The 11,804-nt window shown below is 37.6% G+C and overlaps 1 protein-coding gene across 1 annotated transcript in view; it reads left to right on the top strand.

Annotated features, from left to right (window-relative positions):
• Nucleotides 1-11,804, top strand: part of CNKSR2 (connector enhancer of kinase suppressor of Ras 2) — a gene marked incomplete at both ends in the record, with an annotated part of 89,288 nt that overhangs the window by 35,531 nt on the left and 41,953 nt on the right. The window contains 3 exons of the mRNA XM_010163976.1: nucleotides 1,227-1,360; nucleotides 6,373-6,584; nucleotides 10,422-10,511. Of these exons, the coding sequence (XP_010162278.1) occupies nucleotides 1,227-1,360; nucleotides 6,373-6,584; nucleotides 10,422-10,511 (436 nt within the window). The remainder of the gene's footprint in view (nucleotides 1-1,226; nucleotides 1,361-6,372; nucleotides 6,585-10,421; nucleotides 10,512-11,804) is intronic.

The following is an 11,804-nucleotide window of genomic DNA, read 5'->3' as shown; positions in this document are numbered from 1 at the left end:
CATAAAGAATTCTTAATAGTGCTGGCAGAAGGATCTTTCTAGGCACCTGTTCAGTCACTACTTAGAGGTTTCTCTGCCATCAATACAATGTGAAATGTTTGTGTCCTCCAGTAGTTATTTAGGTTAGAAATTATAGGTATGGTGAGCTCTCTTTAATCCCAATACTTCTTTCTTCAAGGAGTTTACTTCCAGAAAGATGGAGAAGAAGAGTTTCAAAGCAAAATTCAGCATTTGTTTGATATTAGATTAATTGTAGGGTATACAAAGATCCTGTTTTGCTTTTTTTGTCTTCTGCTTGAGTTTAACTATTACAGAAGCCAAGGAACATAAGGCTTGTTATTAGACAAGTTAAGTAGACTAAAGCAAAGAAAGTTTTATTCTGATTTCATTTTTCTGTATCTGTATAGTGACTGTTAGAAGATCTTGCTATAATTTGCAGCCCTACAGTGATTTAGTAAAGTCTTCAAATTTAGCTAGGTGAGATGGTTAAGCTGAGGAAGAAAAAGGGGTGTCTAGTTCATGAGAGAGAGGGGGTGGGGAGAGGTGGTTAAGAGGAAGGATCCTATTTGGACTGGGATGATAGCTAGAATGCATTATTATTCTGCAAGGAGTGTACAATTTATTTAGTCCTAAGTAAATATTACTTTGTGAGGAGTGGGCTCAGGGGAGTGAAGAAGAAGAATAATAGTAATCTCCATTTTTTCTGTCTCATAGCGCATGTTCTCTGAGGATGCAGTACCTGATTTTACAGCATCTACAGACATAAACTGAAGCTTTTACACTTAAATCTTAAGCTGTAGAGCAGATGGGGGGAGATGGCATTCAGTTTAATGTCTACTTATGCACCTTTTACTGTAAACACTAGACTTTTTCTTTACAATGTTAGTTTAATTAAGGAATTCACTGGATTCTGTATGTTATTTATGCATTAAGATTTCACCAGTGGCTCTACTGATTACTATTTTTATAGGCATTGGCAATAATCTTGCTGTGCAAAAGGGAAAAATATGTAATTGGAGGAGTCAATTTTATAAGCACAATACATGTTCATTTGTAGATCTATCTCCTCAGCATGAGTGTTTTCAGTCAGTGTAAAAGCACACAAAAGAGAACTGTTAACTGTTTCTTTAACTTTCCAAACTATAGAATGTTTATAGCTTTTTCAAATAAAAAATGTATAATACATAAGGATAATCTTTATTATTTCTTTCTCTCTTTTGAACCAGCCTCTTATTCCTAGAAGTCCTACAAGCAGTGTTGCTACCCCATCCAGCACTATCAGCACACCTACAAAAAGAGACAGCTCTGCCCTTCAGGACCTCTACATACCCCCTCCTCCAACAGAACCTTATGTTCCAAGGTAAAAAAGATCATTTCAGGTACAATTCAGTGTACAAAATATTTGTAAAGTAATTGACCATTCTGTTCCTACCTGTTTATCACCTTGCCCTGCGGGATTAGGTTGATAATACTTAATATTGCAGATTAACTGGTTATTAAGGGTAGATACGCTGAATCAGACCCACAGTGATCTGAATCAGTGTCTTGTCTGCAAAACAGACAGTAACCTTTAGAAAAGTAGGTTCAGTACCCTGTTTTCTCAAATATGGAGTAATTTACTGTCTGTAACAGTCTCATCCTATTTCAGAAAAGAAAAAATTCTCTGAAAACCTGAATCTGTAACTAGGAAAAGAGTTCATATCTGTCCTCTTGCCTAATAACCACGATACAACAAGGGAGGCTGAGCTAAAAGAAAGAAACTTTCAGCTTCAACAAGAGCACCGTTTTGTTCTGCCATAGTGTTTTCTTTTTAAAATATATTTGATGTGATAGTGCTAGAGCAAATTTCAAGATTGTGTTTTAGTGTGTTCACTCTGTTAGATTCTTCAGTGACCATGTTGTTCTCTGCAAATATGTCTACTACTCTGACCTGCCACCTGGAACAGGCATTTTCATCTCTCCCAGGTCTCTAGGCTTGCTGAGCCAGAAAAGTAGCAGATTAATCCTCCTTACAGATTCATCACCCAACTCTCATATGACCTCAAATGATTCAGTATAATTCCATAATGTACACAGATGTTACTTTCCTAAAATTCTGAGATAATTATGGCCTATGAATAACACAGAAGTAGCTACCCAGAGGTCTAGGAATACATTTAAGAGGAATCAGTATTTTTAACTCTTCTATGTTCTTAGACACAGGCTATCATATGCCCAGTCAATGTATCTTTAAATTACTTCTTGTTTTCTTTTACTTAACTTTCTTGGAAAGATTGTAAGGGCAGCATGTCCTTTTTTGTACCTGAGTTTTGTAGCTGAGTTTTTCTTAGGCTTTCTTATCAGTAACTGTTTTCACCAATTAAGAAGTTGTATGACCTGATATGACAAGACTTTCCTGGAGGTTATCCAAGACTGAGGTATATGGCTAATTAAATTGCCTAGTGGGGAGGAGAAATTGTGATTCTATGATAAATTCTTAGTTTTCAGAGATAGGAAAAACCTTCCAGGGCAACAGAGTGACTTTCTACTTCATGATTTAGATGATGGTGAAGCCGTAAACTGAGTCCCATGCTCTTTCCTCATCCCTACCATGTCTTTTACCTGGCTTGGCTTTTATTTCTTGAAAAAATAAATTGCTATTTTATTTCAAATGTGACACATATAGTACAGTTGAACTTGCTAAGATAATTACTCTATCTATCTATCTATCTATCTATCTATCTATCTATCTATCTATCTTAAAGTGACAAGAAGACAAACAGAATACATAGTCTGGTTCACTACTTTTTTTTTTTCTTCTGATTAAATAAAAACATTGTCAGTTATGACACTTGACTTGTTCATAGGGATTGAATGTGTCTTTTATCTCTCTGATAACAGTATTTTGTTAAATCTATGTAAATATTTTAAGGACATGATTCTCAGAAAATCCACAGAAAAAAATAAAGTCTTTAATTCTAACGTATTAATGTAAAAAAAGCTACAAAAAGAAACCCCAACCAAAACATACTCTTAAGTTTCTCTTTGAATGCAGTAGTTATATGGTAAAGACCTGTTATTCCTGAAAGTGAAACTGTACTATCTTAAAAGAAGTAGTGCCTTTGTATTGCTGCTGATCATGTTTACCACCACAAAAATACTTTTATTTGATAAGAAATGCATCCTCTTTTTTGAAGTATTTTTAGTGAACATTCACTGCTCAGCAGTTTTTGAGTTCTGCTTCAGAAATCAAGATCTTCTCCTATTTATTAATAAGATTTCTTAATCGTGATCATAATGCAGTAGTTTGAACCAATTCCTAAATCTTATAATACATATTAGTACAAGCTGTAATCTTACAGAGAGATTAAACGATGTACGTTTGAAATTTTTGTCAGCTTAATCCTAATGGACTACACTTCATTTCAAAAAAGCTGTCACACAGTGTACAGTGTTTCTGAATAAACTGGTTTGTCATTTAATCAGGTTTTTTGTCTATGATTAACTATATTTAAGCATGTCTGTGGTGGGTTGACCTTGGCTAAATGCCAGGTACCCGCCAAAGCTGCTTCATTACTCCCCCTCCTCAACTGGACAGGGGAGAGAAAATATAAAGAAAGGCTCATGGGTCAAGATAAGGACAGAGGGAGATCATTTGTCAATTACCATCACCAATAAAACAGACTTAACTTGGGGAAATTAGTTTAATTTATTACCAATCAAATCAGAATAGGATAATAAGAAATAAAACAAAATCTTAAAACACCTTCCCCCTCACTCCTCCTTTCTTACTGGGCTTAACTTTACTCCCAATTGCTCTACTTCCTCCCTTTGAGTGGCACAGGGGGGCAGACAATAGGGGTTGCGATCAGTTCATCACACGTTGTTTCTGCCGCTCCTTCCTCCACAGGGAGAGGATTGCTCACACTCTTCCCCCGCTCCAGCGTGGATCCCTCTCACAGGAGACAATCTTCCATTAAATTCTCCAGCATGAGTCCTTCCCATGGGCTACAATTCTTAATTGTCTACTCCAGTGTGGGTCCTTTCCATGGTGTGCAGTCCTTCAGGAACAGGCTGCTCCAGTGTGGGTCCCCCACGGGGTCACAAGTCCTGCCAGCAAACCTGCTCCAGTGTGAGCTCATTTCTCTCCATGAAGCCACAGGTCCTTCCAGGAGCCTGCTACAGATCAGCCTTCCCACAGGGTAACGGCCTCCTTTGGTCATCCACCTGCTCTGGCGTGGATGACCTCCACCTCCACAGGCTACAGGTGGTCATCTGTTCCACCATGGATCTCCATGGGCTGCAGCAGAATGGCCTATCTCACCATGGTCCTCACCATGGGCTGCAGGAGAATCTCTGCTCTGGCACCTGCGGCACCTCCTCCCCCTCCTTCTTCACTGACCCTGGTGTGTGCAGGGTTGTTTCTCTCAGATATTCTCACTCCTTTCTCTGTCTGCAATTGAGCAGGTTTTGAGGTTTTTTTCCTTCCCCTTCTTAATTATTTTATTATAGAGGCACTACCACCATTGCTAATTGTCTTGGCCTTGGCCAGCAGGTCTCCGCTTTGGCCAGCTCTGGGTCCGTCTTGTAACCGCTGGCATTGGCTGTGTCGGACACAGGGGAAGCTTCTGGCAGGTTCTCACAGAAGCCACCCCTATGCCGTCCTCACTACCAAAACCTTGCCACACAAACCTAACACAATGTCTCTATTTTGTGTATTGTCAAACTGTTCAGCATCTGTTTCTCAGTTTGTTGTTGCTGTTCCAAGGGGGAAAAAAAAACAACCAAACAAACCCTCCTTTTGTTACTGAAACAGAGTAAAAGATTTAATGCTTTTGTGTGGGTTGTAAAACACTGAAGCCGTACCACCTTGCTGACCATAATCACAGATAGTACAACTGCTGACATAACCAGACATGGATGGTATGAGAAAGAGGGATCGACACTTTGTGTGTGCTGGTTACTTAGAAGTGCTGGTGATAAATTAGTGCCTACTCAAGTTTGATGGACACCTTTATGGATGAAATTGAAACCCTCATCTCCAGAGGGTGTGGTAAAGGGTGTCTGTCTGGTGGCTCTGCACTTCTTTCTGTGCTCACAGTAAAGTTTTCTCCAGCTCAGGCTACCCTCCTCATCACAGAGGCTTCCTTGTGCCAGCTCCTGCTGGTAGCTGCAGCGCCGATTAGCATCTGGCTCTTTTATGTCAGTCTCCATCGTGTTACCTGCCAGGGTCTCCTAGCGCTGTTACCACAGAAAGTCTTTCCATGGCTGGAAATGAGTTCACAGCCCTGATGGGGCTGCACCAGCCCCCCTCGCTAAGTCAACACCTCCCTGCTCTCGGAAAGCAGCTTGGCAAAGTGAGCATAGAGGTCAATGAGGTTTTGTGGTGCTGTGCTGTCTCAGCCAAGCAGGATGGCCCTTTCTTATCCTCTGTGGCTGCCTGGATCCCATGAGGAGGCTTTGCTTCATCCTCAGATGGACTCTTAGGGTGCCGAGGGAAGAATGGGTTAACATGCTGGCCAACTTGGAACTCACATGGCAATCCAGAGGGGCAGAAGTACTCCAATGAGGGCATGAGGCCTCAGCTTCTCTCTTGACTGCCTCCCATGCGTTTTGCTGCCCAGAAATTACTGTCCAATTAGATCTTTTGCAGCCATCTCCTTACACAGTCCTACTAGCAGGTTTACTGAGCCCTGGTTCATTTAGTGCAGAGAGAGGGCTCCTAACCAAGGTACAGCTTGCTCTCATTTGATGCTCTTGAGTAGTTTGCATTTTCAGAGAGTGGGACAGGGATGTGAAGAAGGAAAAACTAATCATCTTGGGGATCTGTACGCAAACTACAAAGTGCATGCCTTGTGATGCCTTTCTGTTCTAGGGTAGCAGCTCATGATCAGGTGCTGCACACCTTAGTTGGTATTGTATGGATGTACCTATACAACTTCTAGGCCTGGGGTTATTTTGTAAGGAGCCAGATTGAATTTGTTCATGCCTGACATATAGCCGTGTCTTCAAACTATCCAATGTATTTTAAAATGGAAGTATAAAAAAGTAAGGTCAACAGTTCTCTGCCCTAAATCGCAAAATGCTAGGTGGATTCCAAAAAACAAGAAAAAAAGAGTACCTGCCCATCAGCTTTATTTCTGTAACTCTTTTCAAATGAAACCAATAAGACGGATACAGTCTGTAAAAAAAATAATTGAGTAAGTAGAGATGTGTGAGATAACTGGCACATGTATGCATATATGATGTGTGATCCTGATGTTGGTCAATAGCATCTGTTTCATGCTTGTATGAAATAATGACATATTCTCATGTTTATTGAAATATTCACAATAAAAAAACCCAACTGTCTTGTCCCAATATATTAAAAACTTCTCTTGTTTACTACTAAAGGGATGAAAAGGGAAATCTCCCATGTGACGATGTTGGCAGACACATAGTGGGAAAGCCGGTTCATACAGGATCCGAATCTCCAAACTCATTTCTTGACCAGGAATATCGGAAACGCTTTAATGTGGTTGAAGAAGATGCAGTTTTATATTGCTATGAATATGAGAAAGGGAGACCAAGTGGTCCTGGAAGGAGAGAGAGCACACCAACATATGGTATGGCATTGGTCTAATAAGGATAGTCACCATTTGTTGATTTTAGGATTTTTGTGCATCTGCTTTTGTTTTTAAGCATGAAAATATTTTTGACGGCCATTGATTTTTCTAAGTTGGGTACTACTTTAGTCCAATTTAAACCTAAGACTTAATCTGTGAAAGAAAATAATTAATTACTTAACTATGATAGAGAGGGCAGGTCCAGTTTTATATTGAGGATTTTTCTGAATGTAAGTTCTATAATTTTGCTATCATCTTATTTTTCCAGATTATGCTTCAGTATCATTTTATTGAAAAAAAACAAAAACAAAAACAAAACAAACCTGTCTGAAGCCCATATATTTTTACTAAAAATACAGGATGGAATTGTTCTCCCCGTATAAGGGCAGTACTTGCATAGGTTTAGGAATTCAGCATTAGAAAAATTTACCCAGGTATAATAGTTTTAAACATTAAAACCACTTAAGATTTACCAAGAGATGACATGCTGCTTTCATGCTGCACTGCTCTCTAAAACTCTTTAATTTTTCTTTACTCCCAGAAATGAAGTATGACTGATGATATTATGCTTTTTTTGTAATACTGTATAAACCTCCTTTAACTTCCTATATGAGCAGTTCCTCTTTATTTGGGGTTATATGTTGTCTAATAAAGAATTTTGCATATAAACACATGTGTATTCACACTACTTCCACATCTTGGATTTTTACTTATTTAGGTGAGAACTCAGAAACAATTTCTGATGAGGGTTTTACTCCTCAAACCTTTAAGCTCCAGGTTATTTTTCCTTTGAATCTGTTGGAACTCTTCCTTTAGCTAGTATTGTAACTTGTTTCAGCTTTGGACTGGGAGAGTTGGTTTTCTGTTGCCAAGTATAAATTGTGCAGTCATGGAGTTGTTAGGTTATAGAAGAAAAGAAGAGGAAATCTTATGTTTAAAAAAGATAATTTTACTACTGTGGTATTAGCTGAGCACACACTTGAATATATTTTCACCCTACTTGCTATGTTATTTCAATTTTTAAACTGATCACTGTATGATGGAGTTGTTATAGTAATCCTGACATCATATCCCTTTGAGAAGATAGACTTAATTTATGAGGAATTGTAGATTTAGTACATCATGCAGCCAAGCTCCAAAATCACCTGGGAACCTTGATATAAATTATGCTTGAGCTGTGTAAAGTATCCTCAGGACCTGGAGCAATGTGTTTGCACAACATTAAAGGATGCATTTTCATAAAATGCACCCTTTCTAGACAATTATATAATCCTGCTGCAAAATCCTCAGTATCCTTTTTGATTTCAAAGTGTTTTCAGGTGTTTTCTAACCATGCCCATAGTGCATAAAATAACTGCTAAGTTTTCAAGGTGGATATATCCATTTTATTACTCCAGTATTTCAACTATTACAACTGGTGGATGAAGTCAATTCCATTAATAGAGATGTTGTCTCTGTTCCAGATGTTAAATTTTAATACTGGTGGTCTAGAGTAAAGAAAATCACATTTCTTCTTCAAGGACTGCTGAATCCAGTATTTTGTTACAGGATAGGTTTTTAGCCTTTTTTTCTATTAGTAGAAAAGGTTATAAATACATGGATCAAAGATTGCACTGAAAATCAGTCATTCTTTAACACATTTGTTATACAGCCTTTCACTTTTGATCTCATGTCTTTTTTAATGAATTCATACCATTAAGTCCCTTTTCATTTAAATATATTTTCTAAAAATATTACAATTTCAGCATTAAATTCTAAAGTTTCCCACATGGCATGTGTTAACATGAGATTTGTGGCTAGGCAAGACCTTAGGATTTCACAGAAATCTGGAAAATGACAATAACACTCTTCTGGCTTATGGTGACCCATTAAAGAAGGTCAAAAGAGTTCCAAGGCCTAGAGAAATAATTGTTTTCAACATGTACTCATCATTAATTATGTGGTGGTTTTAATTTTTTTTTTAATTATTTCTCAGTCCTTCTTTGTGTGAGATTACTAGGGCCCTCCATAATTTCTTTTTTGGAATCTTTTGACATTTTTTGACAATATTAACAAAGAGATTTCTCTTTCATGCTCCTGCTAGCTTTCAGCTGCTGAATAATCGTTGCTAGTTGGCTTCAGAAAGCTTCTGTTCACATCCCAAGGAAGAAATTTTCCTGAGTGTAGTCACCAGGGAAAACAGATTTAAGGAATCTAGGGAGATTAACGAGAAGGAGATTAGCAGAGGTAGCAGGCAAATGAAACTTCAAGTTTAAGGAAAGACAAACTTAGTCATTGCAGTTTTACTGTCAGGTACAGAAAACATACACTTTGAGCAACTAGAGATTTTGTATAAAATTTGCTATGGCTATAGCTTTTGATAACAATCAGACTTTACAAGATGTTGTAGCTTTTGTGTCTTTTTAAGTGTGCTTAAAAGTCCTTTCAGTAGGTTACTGTGAGTTCAGCCTCACAAAGAAGAGGAAGTTGTATTTCTAGAAAAATAGCCGTTTAAAGTTAATGCTGATCAAGTAAAAATGAGCTAAATACATCCACACTTGGGAAATGACTTAACTGTGTGCTCTAAATCTCACTGGCTTCAGTCAGACTTAAATGCATGTCCATAAATAGTAAAGTAAACGATAAATTAAAAGTTAAATATACATGTTGTATTTCCTGAGCAATGATGTATTTGTGACCTGATCGTGTGGTCTGTACAGAACATACACCTTTTTTGGTCAATTTTTTTAAAAGACAATCCAACATTTTGTGCTGCCTGCATGATATTGGTGTATTTCCTATGGATATCACACTTCACTAGGTAGATAGAATATTTGTTTTCATTATAAATATGTCTTTCTTTTTCAGGGTATTGTGGATTTAGCCTCAAAAATGTGGAATAAGACGAATCACCTTTATGTAGGGGTTTTCTACTGAAATAATTAACAAGATTTCTGAAGTTTTTTCTTTAAGCTCTACTACTTTTAAAACAAATTATTTTCCCACTTCTTGGTTTTGTAACCAGTAGATTGATTCAAAAAGGAGTGAGGGCTGCCCTTGTTGTGAAAACATTTGGTTTTTAGTCTGCCAAATATTGTGCCATATGATACGATACTCTGTGTTTCTTTCAATATATTATTGCTAAAATCTTCAGACCACTTTAAGTAACCCCACTAAGTTCCATAGCACACGTTCAGTGGATTTCCAACTATATTTGTGGAATCCTTAAGCAGAAATTGTATTTCACAGCATTTTTTAAAAATCAATTCAGCAGCTTCCAAATCAAAATTTAAAAGATATAATAGTTTTCAGCTTTCTCTGTTTCTTACTGTCTGAGATCAAAGTGAATTTACCAATAGTAATGTACTTTGATTTCTGTGGATGAAATGCTACAAAATAAATTACACATAGAGGTTTTCTGCTTCCTTTCTTACTCAACCACTGATGGATATTTTAAGCCCACCAGCAAAGATGCTATTTGTAAAGGTACTTTAGTGATGTGGACATGTTTCTGTTACCAGCAATTCACATATGCTTTAAAACAGTTCTCTTCATGTGTGTGCCAGGGGCTTCCAGAATAATAGATACTGTTCAGTGGAAACTAAAGTAATTTGAATTTGTTTGTCAATCTCAAACATCAGTGTGCTGATGATTTTGTAGGGGTCTGGATTTATTTTCTGAACTTAAAAAAATCCATTAAATACTTTACTGCTTCTTGCTCAGAGGCAGTGCTGGATCCTCTTTCATAAGCAACCCTGTAGAATAGCAGCTTAGCACATAATTTGTTCTTTCTTCTAGAGAATGTTAGTTTAATGATGCCTTATGGTGCATGATCTCAATTTTTTCCTCTGTTTCCAGGGAAACTAAGGCCTATTTCTATGCCAGTAGAATATAACTGGGTGGGGGATTATGAAGACCCCAATAAAATAAAAAGAGATAGTAGAAGAGGTAAGTGATCTGAACATGTCTTGTACAAGGCATTATGGGTTTTATCATGCTTTAAGCTATATATTTCAACCTCATCTCACTTCTTGCTTATATATATATTTTTGTGAACTTGTTTTGGGTTCTTTAATTATATATACTTAATTTTTGCAGAGCCTCTATTAGAATTGAGGAAGTTGCTCAGCCAGGGAAAAGAAAATAATGACTGCAAAGCTCTGCAGTTTGGTTTAACTTTATATTGGCATTTCATTGATTCGTCTGTATTACCCAGCCCATTTTGAAACTAGCCTTCATTTTATAATACTAGAGGACAAATGTGTGGTTATTACTGATAAATATTGTCATGCTTAGAGGAGAATTATCTATCACATTTCTCTGTCTTCCTTAGTTCTTTTTGGATAGAAAACATTCTAGAGCAGCATGGGATGCATCTCAAAATCATCAAGAATAAGTTATTTAAAATTCTGGTTTGTGAGGCTCAGATATGTAACTTCGCATACGGAATGGTTACCTCTGAGATGGCTATTATCACCCAGGAACAAGATGTTACAGTAATGATAGATGTTTCCATAAAAATATTAGCTAAATGTTCATTAGACATCAAAAAAGGAAACACTACTAGGAATTATTAGAAAAAGAATATAAGATCAATTAAGAAGCATTCTCCTAGTGCTGTGTAAGTTCTTGCTCATGCCGGGTGTGTGCAGTTCCTGTCTCTTCATCTCTTAGGAAAAACGTGGTAGAACTGAAGAAGGTTTAGGAGATAAAAAAAGTGGAGGTCAATTCAGTAGGCTGGACATCATCAGTTTGGTAGAATTTAGGCAGGACATAGTAAAGGTTTATAAAATCTTGTCAGGAATGAAGTAAGAAAATATATTTGTCACTGCTTTGTTCCCAAAACAAGTCCCGAGAGACATCAAATGTCTCCATCAAGTGCTGGTTAAAAAGAAAAAGAGTTGTCTCCTAATGCATTTTGGCTTCAAGCTGAGGAACCCCTTGCCACAGGAGGTTGTGGATACTAAAATTTCACATTAATACAAGGGAAGACCAGAGAAGTTCATGGAAGACAAGTCTGCTAAAGTTTCCTAAATTCACAAACATTTCTTCTGGCTCAGGATGTCCCTCAGCTACAAGCTGTAGATGCTGGAAGATAATTTAGGGAAAGTATGGATGATGTGGTGAACGATCTCAAATGCATCAAGAACAGTGTGGCCAGCAGGAGCAGGGAAGTGATCCTTCCCCTGTACTCTGCGTTAGTGAGGCCACACCTTGAGTATTGTGTTCAGCTCTGGGCCC

Source organism: Antrostomus carolinensis, unplaced genomic scaffold (assembly GCF_000700745.2).
Source record: "Antrostomus carolinensis isolate BGI_N321 unplaced genomic scaffold, ASM70074v2 scaffold8303, whole genome shotgun sequence".
Classification (NCBI taxonomy): domain Eukaryota; kingdom Metazoa; phylum Chordata; class Aves; order Caprimulgiformes; family Caprimulgidae; genus Antrostomus; species Antrostomus carolinensis.
Note: the sequence above shows the minus strand (reverse complement) of the source record. Positions and strands in the feature narration are given on the sequence as shown.